We start from the raw sequence: 21910 nt of genomic DNA on the forward strand, positions 1-21910 counted from the left end.
CCGGGATCATGACCTGAGCCGAAGGCAGTCGCTCAACCGACTGAGCCACCCAGGCGCCCTCTTCCCCACTTTTCACAACTCTTTTCTCATAGCTTCTGTTATCATTTAGTTTTTTTCCCTAGACAATTTTATCCATTACCATGGCTTCAATGCCCATCAAAGTAAATGTCTAGCTAAGTCCTCTGTTCCAGTCACATATATCCAGCTGCTCACTTCAAGTCTATACAGGATATTTCACAAGCACATCAAATATGATGAGTCCCAAATTGACCCCATTATCTTTCGATTCTTTCTACCTGCTTCTTTTCCAATGTTTCCTAGCTAAAATTCTCTCCATCCCTAGAGCTATTATCCTAGTCCAGAAATTCTCTCATCCAAACTTATCCATATACCTATAACATGACGCTCCTCTTGCTTGCCTTCCCCATGCCAGTGGTTGACATCTGGGAACCTCAGAGACATTTTTGGTTGTCACAAGGGGGAGGGTGTGGAATCTGGTGAATAGAAACCAGAGACCCTGTGATGTGGCTAAACATCCACAGGACATCCCCCACAACACAGAATTACATTGCCCAAAATGTCAGTAATACCAAGTCTGAGAAACCTTAACCTATACACGGCTACATCTATTTCATCCACTGTTCCTCTCTTCCCCAACTCCACTCCTCCAAACTCCCACTTATGCTCAGTTCTTTCCTTAAATGTCACTTCCTATGAGAAATGTCCTTAACCACTTCAACTAGGTTAACACCCATGACACCCTTCATAATTACATATGATTACTTTTACAGACATATTTTCCTGCTACACTGTAAAAGAGCAAATCCATCCATTCACTATTTGTCCCCTAGTACCTGTTACTCCATATACCTATTGATTAATATCTTGCCCATGAGTTTTAAAAAATAGAACTTTATTCAGAATTTTTAAAAAAGCAAATACAACTCTTGTAAATTAGCAATGTTAACACCTATTTTCCCCACCTCACAGTTATTAATGTTCAAATGAACTGAAGTATATGTAGGTTTACACTGAAAGTCTCGCGTCCTGAGCAAACTGATGGTTGATCACCTCAGGTACAAAATAATTTTTTAAAATTTCAACTTTGTTAAACAAAATTCTATTATTGTTTTTAAAAGTATTTAGAGTAGTTCTGAGCCTTTAGAAAGCCCTTGTGTTCATTTCTGTAATCATCACAATAACGATACTCTAAAATTGTTTCTGGTGTCTTCGGAAATATAGGCTGTGTAGCCTAACAAAAATACTTTATTTTAAATTTATTAACAAAATCTATACCTGAATTTGTAGTGGACTCTTCTAAGGAGGAAACAGTACACTTGAGAAACGTTTTTTCTTTTATTCGGTGAAGTGAGCCCTGCCGTACACGTGTTGTAACAGCTGATGGGTCACCCGTACCACCAGCCTCATCAAAGTGGTGGAAAGAACACCTGAGAGAAATTACTGAAATTCCCTATTGACATAAACTTCAGTCAACTGAAGTGTATTTCTAAGTCAATATTTTTGCACTTTCGCAATTGTTTATCTAATAAAGAGCTATTATTTCATTGATAAAAAGAGCAATCTAGAGGATTTTATTATGTAATTAGCCATTAACTGTATTAAAAGCACTGGTGGGAAGAAATTGGTCATTTCAAAGGGTTGGGGGCTTTATATTATTTCTTAAGATAATATGCTTGCATCATTTCACCAAACTAATGGGGTTACAATTTACCCCAGGTCCAGATTTACCACACAACACATTGTCCTGTGCCCTTAGTTCTGTGGCACCTCTTTTTAATGATTAGATAACTTGAGGATAATGAAGGCCTTATCGTGTGCCTAATTAGCCATGCAGTCCCTAATGGTAGTCTAACTCATTTAGATAAAGGCAGTTTGCTGATCTGTTCCTTGGTTGGGGGTGGAGAGGGGAGTCTAGGGAGAAAGTGTGTGAGTGTGTGTGTGCTAGAGACACGTACCCTTTCTCCCTAGCTCCCACCTCCGCCATCCACCCCAACTCCACATTGCAGAAGAGATCAGCAAACTGACTACACACACACACACACACACACACACACACACACACACACACACACACAGTGGTTAAAACAAAAACAAACCATAGCATAACATTTGGGCTTGCTGATAACTATTAAAGGTTTTGTCTAAATGGGTATATTCCAAATACCAATTCCTTCCATATCCTCAGCTTTAGGCTTTCTGTTTATATTTAATGGAAATTTCTTAGATCAGCAATGGTCTTTTTTTGCCACCTTCTAAGTATCTGATATTAGGTAAGAATAATCGAAAAATTACCCTTCCTAGGCTAATCGGAAATTGTTCAGTAGGTCCATGTAAAGAAACATCAGTTGCCCCAAATCTAACTTAGCTCTGTCTGAAGTTCTCAATCATTCACCAGGCTCCTCATAAATTAACATGGATTTGTATATTTGCCAATGAGGATGGTTAGCACTTATTGTCCAGTTTGTAGTACATATTACGGCAGACACAAAATAGAAATGAAAACAATTCTTACCTCATTCTTCAGCTTGCTTCCAGAAAACCTTAAAAATCAGTACATTTTCCATTAGTTAAAATATAAATACATAGTTACAGCAATCAAGGAAATGCAGAGGACCCACAAAGGTGGTGACTTCATATCATGATTAATGAAATAAACCTGGAGAAATCGATTTGATTTTCAGAGACCCACACATCCTTCTCAACTTACTTAAAAAACAAGCTATTAAGGGCAAGTAAAATGAAGAATATTTAAGGAAGTCACATAGGATCTGAGGCAAGCAAAGCACACTTGACAAGAAATATTCGTTTTTGTTCCAGCCTGTACGTTCACTTTACAGTGAGTAGCCAGTAAGCTACTAGTATGTTCTTTACCATTTCTGAGTTCATCTTCGTATGACTCAGGTGACTAAAATGATTTTTTTATACAAGTTACTTTACTTTTCAAATTAATTTATTCCTTTGCGAGCTCAGAGCGGATTACCGTAAGGCAACCTCAGATGCAGATTTAATTATTCAGAGCTCCAGTATTTAAAAAATAATAATTGTATAGTATCAATGGTTTTGTTGGATGTCACCCCACTTATTCATGACCTCCCCTTGATAGCTAAGGGTAGATTAGAGAAGTGTGTTCTTTACATTCATTTGTGTTTTTCCTTTCATAAAGACTCAACCAGGTCAGTAGCTTTAACTCACTTAAGGTAAGCTGGTATTCAAAGTATGCATCATTAGAGATGATTTATAATAAACTTTTCATCTCTGTAAGGTGCTGATCAAGCACATAGATTTTTATTTTATTTTATTTTTAGTAGGCTCCACCCCCAATGTGGGGCTTGAACTCAGGACCCTGAGACAAAGACTCGCATGCTCTACTGACTGAGCCAGCTAGGCACCCCAAGCACATAGATTTTTAAAACAGCTTATCTCTTGGAAAAAAATACATTTTCTGCCTTTATTTTATTGAATCCAGCCAGAAAACAGACTCCAGTCTTATGAGTAAATACTAATTTAAAAGCAATTCTGCTTCCTTGATTTCTCCTTTTCATCTCTCTGGGATACCTTGTTCACTATTAATTTTTCATTAATGATTGCAAATTATGTAAACTGCCCAGTAATCTAGACCACATCATTGTAAATGTCCATACAAAGTTGAAACTAAGGTCTGATGCTTTAAAGAAAACATTTCAATAAGCAAAATGAGAAAGTCTTTTACTCAATTGCTATTATGCATAGTTAAAGAAATACAGAGAACTTATCTTGAAGAAAATAGAACTCTACCTTGTCAGGCCCTTTCCAGAATAAACGGAGTGGTAATATGCACTGCTCTCTTTGATGCCAATCCCATAATAATGATACCTGGAGCAAGGACAGGAACCAGCTCTGTGTTAATGAAGGAGTTTTTTGAAGGGGAAAAGGAAACGAAAGTATAGTTGAGGGGAAAGTGCAAGCAAGAACTGCAACCCCTTGATCACCTCCTTTTCCTGATTTCTTTTTTCAAGTAGCACCTTAATGTGCTAAATTCCTTTGATGGTCATTAGTCCTACTTATGGTCATATTTCTGGCTCTGAGATTAAAAAAGGAGAGCCTCCTACCACCAATCCCCTACTGCCCCCTAAGATATTAGGTTTCAAAAACCAAAACATTTGTCAATGTAGGCATTTAAATGTAACCACTTAAATTTGTAAATGTCAGCACCGGCTCCAAGTATACAAGCATCTATCTGCAAATTGCTGGTTCAATTTGCATATAGTCAATTGAACAAGAAAATGATAGTTTTCCTTTATGGTATATTTATTGGATGGAGAAAACAGTATGACACTGTATGAAGGAAGATATCAATATCATACATAGGAATATGTATGAAGCATGTGATCTTCCAAAAATCACTTTCCTCATGAAGAATGAGAAGCCCAATTTACTGTCATCTTCACTTCAAACTTTTGTGCAACAATGAGGGAAAAATTATGTCATGAATCAATAGAAATATGAAACATGGAAAGTAACAGTGTTACAAATAATTTGTTATAAATTTGTCTATGGATCTTGAGCCACAGACAAGCATAGCATTTCATCAATTCTCAGGCTGTAGCTCATTCTCCTAAGATGCAGACTTCTGATTTATGACAAACCCAAGTACAAATGCTACAACTATGATACAAAAGCTCATCAAATAGTGGGGATTTAGGAAGAGTGGCCAACGCCCGCTAACTTCTGCCTCCCCTCTCCTTCCCCACCCCTAACACATGCAGCCCCACCTGCTTGGTTACCCATTGTTTCCATTTGCATTCATCTAAAACCAGGCAAGGAATGAAATAAAAGTGAATAAGGGGGTTTCCAGTGAAGTTCAGTGTAACCATATTTAAAATTTCATTACTTAGCATCATCATCTGAGTTTAAAGTGGACAAGACAGTGCAGGATCTGTTTTAAGGCCCCTTTTCTGATCTAGCAATAAAGAAAAAGACTTGGCAGAGCAAGTTCACCCCTAAACATTTTCAAGGTCCAGGACAAGAGTACAAATGAAAGCCCACATACCATATATCTAAATATTTAGTATAAATCAAGCTAACAAACTGCTCAATACAATACCCCTGTTCTATCTTGACAATTTACCTCTGTAATGATCTGGTAGGTGGGTTTGAATTTAGAATTCTTCCACGTGTGAACATGGCAGTGGGAGAAAAGCCACCCTCAACCCTTCTCTTCCCAGGCCCTGCTCTTTTGTTCACTGTGAGGAGCCTCTTGTGAACACACAGCCTCCATGTCCAAGATCAATCCAACCCCCCAACCATCACCACCAAAGAGCTACGACCTCCTGGTCACCTCTCAAATCTATGTATACTGGTGGAACCCAGAACCCTTCTCAGGATGGACAGGGGAAGAGTCCCACATAGGAGGGAGAAGGCAGGCCTGGGGCTACTTGGACAGAGAATTCTGGGGCCCCAGGGACCAGCAATGTGGGCTAGAAGGAGAACATGGTCTTTCATTGGACACATTTACTCAGGCTATGAACTTGTCTCCTGGGGAAGAGAATAGCAGGAGGAGGGCCACTTTAAAGTGTGAGGCCCAGAGATGGGTTCTTTCCCATTAAGTTCTAAGGGCAAAGAAGTCACTTCTAATGACCCTCTTTGAGATGGAGAAGAAAAAGTGTTTAAATATGAAAACAAAAAATAAAATATATTATAATAAATGTTTTCAGAAAGAGCTGTTATATTTGAGAAACAATAAGGAAGGATGATCAAGGTAAATGCAGTTGTTTTATGATTGCTTCAGATTGGGGACAAGTTTTCAATACAAGGACAATGAGTAGTCTGTTAACCTGAACAGAGTAGGTTTATAACTGCTCCTGTTTTATAGTATAGAAAATACTCCTATAGTGGATGTGGAATAAAAAACCCCTAAGGTATATTGGAACAAAGGGGGAAATGAAGGAAAGATGTAAGTGATGGAAACTCCAAAATATGGACGTGACATAAGTCTCCAATGAGAAACTAAAAGAAGGAAGCTTATTTAAGTCACAAAGAAGTTAACAAAAGCAGCTATATTAACAGAAATAGATAAGGGAAACACCTAAAAACCATGAAAAAAATGAGCAGATTCAGATGTTATTGGGCCAAGTGTATTAGAATTAGTTAATGAGTCTAAGAGTCTGAAATAATATTTTCTTTTTTTTTTTAACATTTTATTTATTTATTTGACAGAGAGACAGAGCGCACAAGTAGGCAGAGTGGCAGGCAGAGGGAGAGGGAGAAGCAGGCTCTCACTGAGCAGGGAGCCCGACGCGGGACTTGATCCCAGGACCCTGGGATTGTGACCTAAGCCAAAGGCAGATGCTTAATGGACTGAGCCACCCAGGTGTCCCAGTATTAATATTTTCTTGATTAAATTTTGGAACAAAGATATCAGAGGGAATGTCTTTGTATTAGAAGAAATAAAGCAAGGGATGTTTGAGAACAAGGGGAATGATTACAATGGAAATATATTGTAATTTCATGTTCTCTGGCAAAGTTTTCCATTTATTCTATAGATGCTAGAGTTTAATTATATTTTAGCCACTTGCTGAAGTAATATATGTTAAACATTGCTTTAAAAGTTGATCATTTTCTTTTATTAGAACTTTGATCCTCTTGTTTCTCATCTATAATCCTTTTTTCAAAATGCAGATAATATTATACCATGGTAAGGTGGTTTGTCATGCAGATTGGAGAAGAAATTACATTGTTTGGTGGTGGACAAAAATCACAGGACCAGTCAAAAGGATGAGCAGGAGTTCAACAAACATTAGAAGACATACTGCATCCTGACGACTATGCTAGATGTCAGTACAATGACAAAACAGACATGGAAGATCAGGTCAGGAATGTGCCTCTGAATTACACCGTTGTTCATGGCATCCCGAGCCAGACCACTTGCCAGACACGGAACACTGACCACACTGACCAATACGAAGGCACATTTTACTTCCATTTTTTAAAATCACCTTATGGTCACTTTTTAAAAAAAAACTACAACATCCTTTAGGACTCAGTAATACCGACTAATATGAATTTGTAAATTTTTTTCGTACTTATGACTTTAAGGAAAGGGTATTCTCATGACACAATTCATTTGTTCCTTATTTTTCTAAAATGACTGTATTACTTTGCCCCCTCCTTTCCAATCATTAGGGAAAAACATCTTTAAAAATGGAAGTATGTAATGCTTCCAACTACATTCAGACTCAAGATTTTACATTTTACTGCCCCCCACCGCCCCAACCCCAGCAAAAGAAAATCCTTTTAATTAACAAAAATCATGCCTCGGAAAAACTTCATTGGCTACGATACCGCCACTGTGCAAAGCTAGAAAATCCTTTTAAAATAGTGTATTTTAAAGATTTTATTTATTTATTTTTGCGAGAGAGAGCACGCACACAGGAGCCTGAGAGCATGAGAGTGGGGGAGGAGCAGAGGGAGAAGCAGACTCCCCACTGAGCAGGGAGCTCACCATGGGACTTGATCCCAGGACTCTGGGATCATGACCTGAGCCGAGGGCAGACGCTTAACTGACTGCGCCACCCAGGCGCCCTAAAATAGTGTATTTTATTCACAGGCCAAACGTAAATGACACTATCAACCCAGACACAACTGAGCCCTCTTTGTTTCAACCGGCCATGTTGCCTCCATACTCAAGAAACAAAAGATATATATATCTTTTATATAATTTTGTATCCTAATTCTGTTTGTAATTAGAAATTCTTAAGTGAAAATGTTTTGAATACGTTTGCGCTCAGCAGAAACACTCCTTCTAACTCAGCATGAATCATATTAAGCAAGCATTGATAACTAACAGGAACCTCTAAGATTTATACCACTGATCTGGATTTTTCATATTTGATGATCCATGTATAAACAAAGACTCCTTCTAGAATGTAAACTCCCTATAACAGAAAATCAATAAATATTTGTTGAATAAATAAATAACATGAAAAAAGTTAGAAATAACAATGTGTCATAAAGAAAACTTTATAAACAGGAATTTTTCAATTAAGGCCACACATCTAGTATCATATACTTAAATATGTTAGCATAATTTTAAATTTGGTAAAGATTAAAGAATTCCTTGTCTAACATGATATAAGGAAATATACTAACTCCTTTAACCCTACCATGAGCACTGTATAAACTTACCTATTACTGTCACAATTACTTGCACTCCATAAATAACGTGTTTTCTCACCTCGGCACCCTTACTTGGTTGAATTCTTCATTGGGAACGCCCTTCTTCCTTTCTGTCCTCGTTTCTTACGCCTCAGGGCATAGCTTTAATGCATGAAGCTTGCCTGGTTTCTCAGACAAATCTAATCTCTCTGTCCTTTAAACTCCTCTCTTGGTCATTGATGCTCTATAGCTTTATAGCTCATACCACTGGTGTGTGTATACTTGACTTACCTCTCCCACTAAACTATAAGGTTTAGAGGAAAGGAACGGATCTTTTCCTTCATTGATTTCCTCCATAGAAATTACTGTAGAAAAATCCTCACTTATTGGAGGATGAATCAATGTCTCCTGTTAGAAATTTAGACACTTATAAAACAAAAATTCCCTTAAGGCCAACAGTTTCAATAACTGCCTCGTAGCACTATGCATTCCCAGGTCACCAGTAAAATATTGGGGTCGAACAAGAGTTATATAGCTAAACAATGTATACAAGGGGCATGAAATCAGTGTATTTAAGTAGAAAGACTGTTGCCAGGAATATAAATTTTAATATTTTGTAATGACTATTGTAATGCTTTAGCACTTACATATCTAGTTTCTTCTGGAACCAATAAAATTAATAATCTTTCCCCCTTAACCTTCCTTTTAGTCTACACGATACATGTTATCACTTGAGTGATGATTTAATGTCTTTGAGAACAGAGAAGAGACAATAAATGAGCAGCTCTGTCTTCCTAACAGCTAAAGGTAAACCTCATAAAACTAGGGAGAGTAATTTCATGCAAAGTATACATGGATTTTTCATCTCAAGCCCAACATTTTACAACATTATTTTACCGTTAATATATTCGCCTAAAGTAAATCTTGCTAGGAAATATTTGCCAGAAATATTCTAGTACAACAAAGACATATGGTTGGTGCATGTCAAATAAAAACGTGTCTGCATAAGTGTGAGCTAGCTAGTTATTTTCATTTATATACCACTACCCAATGCTGATTCTGTGGGTTACTCTGAATAAAGATTCCCAAACATTTCACAGTTCTTTCTCTCTATATGATTCTTATCCATTTTTATTTTAAAATGATGTGATAAGTGCTTAAAAATCCTGGGTATAACTAGCCAATTTCTCTCAGAAAATGTCTGCATAATAACAAGGATCTTTGTGATTATCTAACAAATTGTGTTCATTCATTAGTGTCAATTATCCTCAGCCTTACATCAAATGACAGCTATCATTTACATTTTAGCACTAAAGAAGATTAATTCATTAGTTTTTATGTCCACATTTTAAAGTGAACATGTTATAAAATATAAAAGATTTTTAACAGGACAAAGGAAATTATTGCTGCTCTTACTACTAAAATATTTACATTGTGTCTAACACTTTTCTTCACTTGTTGATAAACTTCTACTTGCCCCTATAGTTCTTCCTTCCTAGTTCAGTCCTTATATAGAATTCCTGAAACATATGTTTCCACTGAGCTAGTAGCCCTGATGTTAGTTTACACTGCACAAATGATCACTGATAAGGAAATGATGGGATTAAGCTGTTCAGGGACTTGCAATAACTTTACTATGATAAGAGCAGCTGCCGTATCAGTTTTATTAACCCACTAAATCACTACTAATAAATAAGATAATAGCTTTTGTCCATCATGTCTGAAAACCAAGATTCGACTGATCAAAGTCTACAAGAAATTAAAATGTAACTTCAAATCAAACAGTCTACCCTGTCTATGAAATCTACATGGTGGGTCTCCAACAGTGTTCTCCCTTATTCTTCTGAGCTATTCTGAGCAAGGGTGAGAAGCAGGTGCTTTTTCTTCACCACTCTATCCCCAGGGCCTCGTCAGCACCAGGACAGTCAATAAAATGCTCATTAAATAAATGAATATTAATAGTGAAACTTTTTTGATAGCACGTACCCTATCCCCACTACTTGCACCTTAAAAACTCTTTAGCACCATGCTTTGTACGTTGATAAAAATATGAATGGATTGATTACTGATATAATCCATTCATAACATGAAACAGGCAAAAACTACTTTTCATTAGATACTCTTTTGTGCCTATCTGATTTTGTTTCACTATTACTTTTTCAAAATCCAAATTTGAAAATACTGCACAGAAAAAAAAATCAGGTGTATATTTTGGCATTGGTAATAAATCAAAGAGAAGACAACAAAAACCTCAAAAGCCAAGTCAGTTTTTATCTTGGTATTGAGAATGTGCAGAGTCCGCCGCTGGGGCTTCTTGGCAGAGAGGGGATGGTGACAGTGAAGGAAGGGATAGAGAGTGAAGCAACAGAGCGTAGAGCTTTGTCCCTGTAAACTCACTGGCTTTGTCCCCAAGGCTCACTCAGGTTAGATGTTCTAGAGCCAGGCTTTCTGACACCAGATGTTAACCTTTAAAGACCTTTTTCCGGAACCACTGGCAGCAATGGCTTCTCATGTAGAACATGAGACGGGCCCGTGGAAACAAATTATTCAATTTTTAATTGTTTCTAATTTTGACAGTGTGTGATATCTGGTGATTTGTGATATCTACCTAGTGATTCTGTCCATCTGGATTTTTTGTTTGTTTTTAATGTATCTATTTTATATATTTTCTCTCTTCCTTTTGGTTGAATAAATTTTTGCTTCATTTTATTCAGTTACTTTTTCATCTTTCACTTTAATGAGGGAAAGAAGTAGCACCTGCACAAAGGTGAGGACGAATCCTTTTAATACCCAGTGATGTCAGAACTTAGAGAAACAGAACCTGAAAATAGACACAAAATTCACTCCTATTTTTTAGATCCTACTAATCAATCTCTTCCTCACAAAGATCAGTGCTTCCCAACTATCAGATTTTATACAGGGAGTAAAATTTGAAGAGGTTCCATGAACCCTAAAGGCATCCAAGGACAGTTTTAGAAACAGTGATGCTATCTTGTGCCCAGAATACAGAAGAATCTTTTGAGTTAATCATGATCTAAAATAAATTCTGTCTGAAGGACTCAAATGAAATGACTGGACATACTTTCGATATTCTATGACATCTGGGCAAAAATTGAGAGCTTCTGTTTTTAAATAACCATCATTAAGCAGTTAAAAAGTATTAATATATTTTAATATATGATCCACAGAAGTCAAAATAAATTAATATTAAGTTTATTTATATTTTTGAAATAATTCAATAAATATTTAGTGACAGTATGTTTAAGGCACTAGAATAAACACCACTGCAGTAAAATACGTTTTGCAAAATTAATGGTAAAATTCACAGAAATTATAAGTTTCTCTTTCTCCAAGATATTCTTACTTCTTCATTTATATTTCTGTGTTTCACCAATTGTTCATATTTCCATAGACATAAAAATATTTTTCATAAGATGTAAATTTTTGAAATATTAACTAGCCATTAGAAATGATGATTGTAAAGATAATATACCAACACAGAAAAATGTTTAGGACAAAAATTAAAAGCAAAAAGCAAATGTGTGTTTGTGCCACACATTTGCTTTTATATAAAACATAAATATCTCTAAATAAATATAAAATAGTTTAAAATGCCTTATGATTGAGGCTTCAGAAAACATTAGCTCTTTAGGAGTGCCTGGGTGGCTCAGTCAGTTAAGTTTCTGCCTTCGGCTCAGGTCAGGGTCCAGGATCCTGGGGTCCTGGGATCAAGCCCTGCATCAGGCTCCCTGCTCAGTGGGGAATTTGCTTCTTCCTCTCCCTCTGCCCCCCCACTTGTGCTCTTTCTCTCTCTCTCTCTGCTTCAAATAAATAAATAAAATCTTTAAGAAAAACAGAAAATGTTTGCTCTTTGAAGAATTTATTAATAAGTTTTTAAAACAGATTAGGCAAAAAATGAAATTTATACCTCAAAAAATCAAAAGTTCAATTAAATAATTATTTTGTTGATATGACTGATATCAGAAAAAAAGTAGGATTTACTAGTTGACAAAGCACAAACTTTAGACTCAGATAAACTTTGATTTAAATGCCAACATTGTTATTTTACAGCATGCATGTGGCTTTGGGCAAGTCAATATTTGAACTGCAGTCTCCTCATTTGTAAAACACAGTAATTCTTTTTTTTTTAAAGATTTTATTTATTTATTTATCAGAGAGAGAGAGAGAGAGCACAAGCAGGGAGGAGCGGCAGGCAGAGGGAGAAGCAGGCTCCCTCCTGAGCAGGGAGCCTGATGTGGGACTTGATCCCAGGACCCTGAGATCATGACCTGAGCCGAAGGCAGAGGCTTAACCAACTGAGCCACCCAGGCGTCCCTAAAACACAGTAATTCTAATCTTGCATTGTCTTTGTGAGGATTTGAGAGTGTGTGGTTGTGCATGTGCTTGTGTGTGTGTGTGTGTGTGTGTGTGTGTGCAGTGCTCAATAAATAATAACTTTTAATTGCATTGCTGATGTTTGGATGAACTGAGAGATTAATTTCATATTATTAAGGACAGTCAGGTTGAAAGTATATTCATTTCTCCATCCATTCCTATACTTTAACTCATTTAATTCTCACAACAAACCTGTGAGACAGATACCGTGTACCCTCTTTACTGATGAAAAACCGAACAATTCATCTGGTGTCACACAGCAACTCCATATGGGAGTAATGGGATTAAAGCTTAGAATTGCCCAACTCTAAACTTCATGCTCCTAACTCTAGGCAACTCTTAGAAATAAATAAAGATGGGAAAACTGTCTGGCTAAGAATAAGTACATCAAAACATTGCCAGTTGCAAGATACACAAACTCTACATCTCGCCGTTATCTTTCAACTTACGTAGTTTCCCTATGGAAAATATCTTTTTCCCCAAGATATCGAAATACCATGAATATAACAGGCAAGTTATAAAAAGCAAATGGCATATCAGGAAGGTAGAAAAAAATTCAAATTATTAATGCTTTGCTCTTGGGCACATCTGTTCTTAGATATCAAACAAATTGCCTGAAGTTACCACATGTTGTTACATAAACCTAAACACTGGAGCCTCACAGTGTCACAATGGACAGGGTTAATGATTCATCCCTAATCCTAAAGGCTCCTTCTAGGATTAATTGACTTTCTCTGCAGCCTGCCTGCCTGCCCTCTTGCAGATCCTGTGAAGAGGATTTCTCTGCATTGCTTTGCCTTTTTTCCTACTATCTACGTCAAACACCATCTGATCTTTCCTCCACCTACACAATTCAGTAGGAATCAAATTCAGTAGAAATCAGCCAGTTAAACTGATTCAACTTTGAAAAACAAGTCCTCACTTGGTTAGAAGGGAATTCAGTCGTTTTCAATCTGGCATTTCATTCCTCCTTCTCAGACCACAGGTTATTAACATTAATAGGAATCAATTAAATAAGTTTTAATGGATCATCGATTATGTAGTCGACAACAGAAAGGATATGAAAATGAATGAGACAAAGTCTCTATCCTCAAAATATTATCTTCTGGGGCACCTGGGTGGCTCAGTTGGTTAAGCGTCTGCCTTCAGCTTGGGTCATGATCTCAGGGTCCTGGGGTCGAGCCCCGCATTAAGCTCCCTGCTCCACGGGAAGCCTGCTTCTCCCTCTCCCACTCCCCCTGCTTGTGTTCTCTCTCTTGCTGTGTCTCGCTCTGTCAAATAAATAAATAAAATCTTTTAAAAAAATATTATCTTTTGAGGGGAAAAGTTAAGTTGATTTCATATTAAGATAGGTACCAATGAACTGCTGTGAGGGTATAAAGAAAGAGCCTACAAGAAATCAAGAGGTAAGTAAAAATTCAAAAGAAGAGGGGGTTCATGAGGCATTTTTTTCAATGGATAAGCTTTCAACATACCTGTAGGGGAAAGGGCATTTTCCATGGAGGAAGACAGCATAAACAAACGAATGACATTTGAGGGTGAAGCAGAGGGTACTGGGCCCTAATTTGGTGGGAACACAGGCTACAAGCCGAGAAATGAGAAGCAGATGATAAGGTAGGCAAATGGTTTGCCACTAAATCATAATGAACCTTGAATGTCAAAGTGAGAAATATTCGCCATGAGCTGCTAAAACTTTCTGAGCACGACAGACATATGATTGAATGGAAACTTTAGAAGGTCGATTTGGAAGAGTCATACTGACTGGACTGGAAAGACAGAGTGAAGGCCAGATTATGAAAGTGAGAATGGAGAGAGACCAATTCAAGAGAATTCATAGAGTAAGATTTATTCTTTTTGGCAAGTGACTAAGGCTGAGCTATCCACTAGGGTGGTTCCTAGTCACATGTGGGTACTGACCACTGGAAACGTGACTAATCTGAATTGAGATGTGCGATCAGTATAAAATACACCCTGGAGCTCAAACACTTAGCAGGGGAAAAAAGAATGTAAAATATCTCAATAATTTTCATTTTGATTATTTGGTGAAATGACAACATTTTGGATATATTGGGTTAAATAAAACATTAAAATCAAATAACATCTGTTCCTTTTTACTTTTTTAAGAGTGGCTACTAGAAACGTTTGAATTAAATATGTGGCTGCATTATATTCCATTGGGCAATGCTGAACTAGATGTTAGGGCAAAGAAGACACTGGATAAGCTAGCAAACGAATGGTAGAAGAGGGAAGAGGACTTAGCAGGTTCTGTGACAGAGAAACCAGGGGAGACACTTCACACATTGATTTATCTTCAGAGGGCTCTGTCAGCAGGTTCACGCGCTAGACGGGTGCCAAGGAAGATGACTAATGGTAACAATGAGCCAAGGAGTTTCTGTCCAGGTTAAGACATGGGCTAGGACATAAGCATGTGAACAATGGTAAGGGAAGTGAGCAGAGCTACTCTTTCAAGGAACAGCAACGAGAAGCAAAATAACAGAGCAACTGTGAAGAGTAGAGCAGGTTTGAGAGGATTTTATTTTTATCAACCTGAAATAGACCTGAATAGGTTTGTAGGCAGAAGGAAAGGAAACACTGAAAACGCCGCGGACAGAGGCAATCATGGATGAATCAGAACCTGTGCCTGGGGTCCTACAGAGATTGCCACAAGAGAAAAGAAAAGCTGAAGCTATCAAGAGAGAGAACTTACTTTATGTTTCTATGTACATGAAGAGATGACCAAAGAAGTCATTTGTGCAGGTGACTCGTCTTAAAGGGAAAGGAAGAGGATATTAAGAAATCATCACCTGGGAAAGAAACGCAGAGGAAGAACCTGAATCGTACTTCACCTCCTGGCTTTGGCCTTGCCTTTGGGAGTGCTGTGGGCTCCATCTGACCCCCTACTTAGCCATAGACATGTCCCTTTCGTGACACTGGTGCCTTCGTTAGTGGCTTGAGGATTATGACAATGATTCACTTAAATTATTTTATCGGAAGAAATAACATATTATGATTTTTCAGTATAAGTTGTGTTTTTTAAACATCATTCTAAAATTCACTTTCTTTTTCTTCTTAGTTCTTACAGATGGTAAAAATCTGCTTCGTCAAGAAGAGAATACCTGCTTCCACTCACTGATAAAGACAATCCTTATTTTACATGCGTCAGTCCTCACGTACAGTGTATCATATGTACAGATCTGATATATGCTCATCAGTGGGTCTTACTTTGAATGGCCTCTTGTTCCAAGTCGCCGAGTTGTCAAGAGGGGAAATTTCTGGCGAATTGTCTAAAAGGAAAGTCAATTACTTTAGTTTTTAGGAAGTGTGTGGTTCTATTGCAAGCAACTTGTAACCAATTAATTGGAGAAAGTAAATGTTAAACTTTGAGTAAATATTTAGTCTGGAAGAAGTAACATCATACATGTACCATATTGATAAGCAATAATACATCAGCAGAGGCAGGAAGATACTTTTTTGATGAGATGATCCTACTGCTCTTGTCTCAATTTCTAAAGCGGATCATACCAGTATCTGCTTTCACTTAATGTGACTACGAAAGCAATTATTTATTACATACTTAAAGGAAAAATTTGAGTATCTTTATAATAATTTTATCCAGAGATTTGCCACAACTAAATCTCCATCTCCAACCCTGAGAGAACACAGGAAACTTTCTCTGCCTTACCAGATCTCCACAGCAGTGTTTTAAAGTTTTTCTTTTCTATGTTCTTTTCTCTAAAATTTGCTAAAAATTAGCATTAGTGATTAAAGAACGAAATCTTTTCTACATGAAACAGGAAACTGTATGATCTCCTAAGGGCTCCATGGCAAACTTCTTGTATATGTTCATTTCTTGGGGACTGGTTCTATAGTTTTAATCAGATTCTCAAGGTGCTCCATGACTCCCCAAACAGTTAGGATGATTGCCATAGGTGGACTCATTAAATAGCAACGCTAAAGTGGACATTAGAAATTGCCTTACACAACTTCCTCATTTTAGAGAGTGAGTGAACTGAGTTTTTAAAAAGGTGAAGTGCTTTCAGAAGATCTCACAACAAATTAGTCACTGTCTAGGCCAGAACCTAAAAAATGAGACTACCATGCAGCATATCACACTGACTCCCGTAAGCAGATACGTTTTCAAAATAAATTTATAGATTATTTTATTTTCAAAAACTGAGAAGCCAGACTATACTATTCATTATTTTCTAGACAACGAGTCCCTCTACAGGTTAGAATTTGGATTTCAGTTTACATGCGATGCAATGTTTGAGACTTAAGCTTCCTATAGTTTTTCTTTTTTTTTTTCCATGCAGAACGTGCCCTCTTTAATACCCATCACCAGGCAAACCCATCCCCCCACTCCCCTCCTCCCCTCTAGAACCCTCAGTTTGTTTTTCAGAGTCCATTGTCTCTCATGGTTCATCTCCCCCTCTGATTTCCCCCCTTCATTCTTCCCCTCCTGCTATAGTTTTTCTACGCGATCCTAGGTTCTTAAGACGGCAGAGCATGAGACGAATCTCAAAGAACAAGCCTTTCCCAAGAGACTGATATTGTTTCCTGATTCTCAAAATAAGATCAACATACGTAAATATAGTAATGCCAATTCTATAGATTCCCATCCTAACCATACAGGTTGGGCAGAAAGGAATGTTTTTAAATGAGCAATATTTAATCAATCCTCTCACAACATCTTGGAGTTTGCGGTGTAAACATACCCAGAGTGAAATGGAGAATCAAGGGAACTATTTATGAAAGAAAGTAAAAATCTATTAAAAACCCATATGCTTGGACTAGCTAGACTATTAGCATAGTCACCAATTGCATCAACAAGATACTTGTCACCTCCACTTAATTTTGCTTCTCAATACAGGCCATACCATACTCTTTAACATATTCCTCTTTGAAGGAAAATGTATGTCACTGCTCAAAGGGAGCTTCCTTTAATGTCACATGAACTCTTCTGATAGCCAGGGTTCTAATATTCAAAACATAAAGTAGTTCAAGGTAAAACCTATAGTAGGTAAAATCAAGACAACACATACAGTAGTTCCAAATACACCCGTAAGAATTTCATTTATGCTTGTGAAACAAGTTTCCTAATACTCTGTAAGAAAACTTGCCCAGATGAATGTGTTTCCACACCGTCTACCTGACGTGAGTCGAGTTGTAAAGTAGCGTGGCCAATATGTGTCATTTACCTTGCCAAAGGTGGCTGCGCAGGCTGGCTCCAGTTTCTCTTTCCTGCAGAAATCTAAGTAGTGTGCATAAAGGATGCACCGCGGTAAGCAGACTCCTTCACATACGATGTAATTCTCTTCAAGCCTAAAAAAAAGGCAAAAATTTGGGTCAAACCTTTTCTTTTTTTCTCCTTTCCTTTCCCCTTTCACATTGGTCTAATGACAGCTCTGAATACAAACTCTGTATAAATGGGTTCATGAGCAGACATGAGTAGACTTGCTCTATTCCGGATATTATTAAAAGTCAGATCACAAGAACTAATGTTAGAAGAGCGACAGGCCCAATGCACCCCTGTTAGTGCATTTAAAATACCGTGGTGAACATAATACCTCTCCTGCCTGGTCTATATCCCAAAGAACAAGGTCTTACTTCTGTGGAAATCCTCACTATTCATTACGGTTTGCCCCGTGAGATAAAATGGGAATGGTGAAATTGAAGATGATGTTTTTTTTTAAAGGATATTCTCAACCCTGAAGGGCTGCCCAGTTTTAGGCCAGCAAATGTTTACAATCTCTAACTTTCATTCACAAACTAGTTCTGAACCCTAAATGGTTAGGGAAGCATGATGATGCATTTATTTGCAAAATACCTAAGAGTAAACTCACTTGCTTAAGTCTGAAATGGTACTGATCTATTTCTCCTCCTACGCCTTGTGCTGTGATCAGTACTGTAACTACCTAATCCATACCATACACTTGAAACACAATGTATGTCTTCAGAGACATTTCCAAATATGACATATATAAATTCAACTCTGTTATAAATATAATTATGTAAATTTTGAAAATTTAGACATAATTCTATTTAACTTGAATGTCTACAATCTCAATTAAACACGATTTACATAAATGTGATAATATATAAGTATTACAAATATCTGAACAACAATCAAGAACTCAGATCTTGTAGATTGTATTCCCAGTTTTTCTAACAATTCAGTAGGTGATTTTGACTAAAATTTATGTATACTAAAATTATAATTATTCCTATATAGGAACAATGCAATATAGAGTATGCATTCAGATTAAAATTGAGTGCAACTATCCAAGATCTCTGATTTAACCTATTCCCAAGACACAGGAGATAAAAGCTAAAAGAGATGTTCATCAGATGTAAAGCATCAGATGTCCATTTTTCTATGAAGAAAGAAAAAAAAGAACCAAAACCCAGTAAGATTTGCATCCATAAAACCAAACACCTAGCTGACAGTTGAAAACTGGAATTACTCAGCCAGATTTTTCACTTTAATTTTCAGCTCTAATTTTTAACATCCCTAATAATCTACACAACCTTAAGGGAAAATTCTCAAAATACAGATAACTCACATCATTTTTAAAAAAAATATACATAAGACTCTTTTTTAGGAAAGGCTGTGGAAAATTCAAACAAAAATTACAGCATTTTATAGCTTCAAAAAAATATGAAAATCACTAGAAAACATTCAACTATTTAAAAATTATATTTTAATGGCATGCATAAAATGTCAACTGTTCCCCTGCTGTTTTGATGTTCTTGTAGGCATTGTCATTACCTTCAAAATACTGAATAATTCCAGCCATGAGTACCATATTAATTTGGGGTATGACATTTTTTTCCTTTAATTATAATGCAATCATATTTACAAAATAAAAAAAAAAAAAGTTTGTTTCCACTCACTTGATTTGAACTGAAAAACTGGAAGTGATCATTTAACAGCTCTCCATAATATATCTTTAATCAACACTTCTGCCCCAATTATCCTAATAAAGTAGTTGTATCCTAAATATTCCAGATAATTAACTCAAATATTTACTGCTTCAGTGTATTTTTAACCAGTAAGTGTGACATCAACTTCCATAGTTAAACCATAACCTTAGAATATTTGATTTATATTTCAAATATTTGAAAAGGTTTAAGTATATAATCACAAAAATTTAGTATATGCAAATTGTAACTCAACTGAAAATAAAATTTACTAGGTTTTTCTGGTAATTTTTTTAGATATTATTTTTTCTATTGTATTTTTCTAAGGTTTAGATCATACTTTACATATAAACATCTTATACAACTAATCAGTAAATAGACCTTTTTAATTATTTGCTTGTTATTTGTAATTTGGGAGGAAATTTATACCCCTATTTCTTCATAGTACATAGGAAAGCTTAGAGTTTTTACCTTAGATCCCTCTTCCTTTTAGATAATATTACAAAATGCTCTCTATATGTAGAAAGCCTACTGATAAACTCTTGGTTTTAAAAGGTTTTCCTCAAAATCCAATTCATGATATTTCATTATAATAAATCATATATGACAGGTGCTATAAAAATAGTTGAACACTTATTTAAGATAATAGTAATATTTTAACTGATTTTTCTATGTCTTCTCATTCACACATATTTCACCTAATGACCAATACACAATTGTTAATTTGCCCTCACATGGATAAAGACAGTATTAAGGTACTTCCTCCTTATAAGTTGTTTTAAAGAATCATGTTTTATAAACACAAAACTACCACATAACAAATATATAATAAGGACCAAATTGATTTTATGTTAAGAAAGCAAGTCATAAAAACATTTGTCATTGCTGACATTTGACAAAATTATAGTTTGGGTCAATAATGAACAAAGTGATGGGGTTTTGCATTGCAGATCATTTTTTATCAATACCAGAATATGTCTCCATACCAAATATTCAGTGAAAAAAAATGGATAAATTTCCTATTGGTATTTTAAACTTCCCCCAAAAAGTTTGAGGGAGAAGCAAACTGAGAAAAGCAGATTCTGAAGATACTTTTTTTTTTTTTTTAAATACTGACTTTTAAGACTCAACAGGTGCTGAAATGTACCCCTGTGGGAGTCTTACCATTGCAGGGTGAGCTGAGTCTGCTTCTTTTTATCCTTCATCATCTGCGTGATGGTTTTTTTCTGAGAGAGGTGTAGATCGGCTGCTTTGGTTTTGTTGTCGTGACTCTCTCCATCCTCTTCTTCAGAGGAAAAGTTACCATTGCTTAAATGCATTTCTGATTGCAAGTTGAAAGAATGATAAAGAAAATCAGAATGTGAAATCAATTAAATAGTCTCTAAAAGTACCCTGGCGTCAAACGCGGTGGTCTAAGGGGGGGTGGGGGCGGTGAGAGGAGAACTATGTAAAATCCCTTAGAGTTCATTTCCAGTTGACAAATATTTTCCTGGGGAAAATACAAAGATCTGGACTGAACATTCTACATACATGTTACGTTTGCGATGTGTTTACTTTTATTATTGGATGCCCTTCTTAGAATTCACCCGCTCCCCAGTCACCTCCCCCGCGAGGGCAGAGCACTCACCTGATTTAACTCCCACCGGCAGCTCCGGGTCTTCCCCTCTCTCCGCGCTGCCCAGCGCGCCCCCGGGCTGCGCTTCAGCCTCCAGGTACACCCTTTCCTCGGGGTAAATGAGCAAGCCCTTGCCCAAGAGCTGCACACAGCACTCCCCCTGGGCCTCAGGGGAAACTTGGGGCGAAGGCTGCGCCCGCAGGAAGGCGTCTTCCAGCACCGGGACCTTGGCCATCCTCCTGGCCGCGGGAGACCTGCGCACCCGCCGCTCGGCCGGCGCCCCGCGGAGCCCGGATCCCAGAGCCCGGGGCGGGGCGGGGCGGGGCGGGGCTGGGGACCTGCGGCCGCAGGGGCGGGGGCGGAGGCCGCAGGCTCCCCGGCCCCCGGGCGTCGCGGAGAAGGAAGGCAGTGCACAGGTACAGCTCAGACCTGGGAACGGGGTGGGCCGAGGCGGGACTGCCTTTCTCCACCTGTCTGAGGTCTGGGCAGATGCTCAACTAGGAACTCACTTCCCCACCTGCGCCCGTCTCGCCGGGAGTCCCATTCCCATCTTACCCCTTCTTTCCTCCCTTTCTTACATCTTGCGCTGGACCGGAGGACACTTTTCACACCCAAAGCTCCCAGAAAGATCTGAGAAAACCCCACTCTCTTGTCCGAGGGAAGAGTGGCTGCAGCTGTCCCCATCCCTAGTCTCTTCAGACACAAACGACGCCCTGGCCGGGCAGCCTTGATTCTGCGAAGCGGGGCAGAGGTGGACCCTAGAGCACCGCTCAGTCTTTGCACCCCTGAGCCTGGTTTGTTTTTTCTCGGATTAATCTTAGGGGT

At 37.6% G+C, this 21910-nt stretch overlaps 1 protein-coding gene and 1 pseudogene across 1 annotated transcript in view; both read right to left on the minus strand.

The window, feature by feature from the left end:
* RFX6 (regulatory factor X6) overlaps positions 1-21320 on the minus strand; it is a 56314-nt gene extending 34994 nt beyond the window's left edge. The window contains exons 1-6 of the mRNA XM_036082273.2: positions 21098-21320; positions 20635-20791; positions 17748-17871; positions 15772-15833; positions 3796-3873; positions 2534-2561 (exon numbers count right to left, since the gene is read on the minus strand). Coding sequence (XP_035938166.1) covers positions 2534-2561; positions 3796-3873; positions 15772-15833; positions 17748-17871; positions 20635-20791; positions 21098-21320 — 672 coding nt within the window. The remainder of the gene's footprint in view (positions 1-2533; positions 2562-3795; positions 3874-15771; positions 15834-17747; positions 17872-20634; positions 20792-21097) is intronic.
* On the minus strand, positions 7291-7358 carry LOC118529467 (U4 spliceosomal RNA; annotated as a pseudogene).
* Positions 21321-21910: the final 590 nt, after the last annotated feature.

The sequence above is a fragment of the Halichoerus grypus genome, chromosome 9 (assembly GCF_964656455.1).
Source record: "Halichoerus grypus chromosome 9, mHalGry1.hap1.1, whole genome shotgun sequence".
Classification (NCBI taxonomy): domain Eukaryota; kingdom Metazoa; phylum Chordata; class Mammalia; order Carnivora; family Phocidae; genus Halichoerus; species Halichoerus grypus.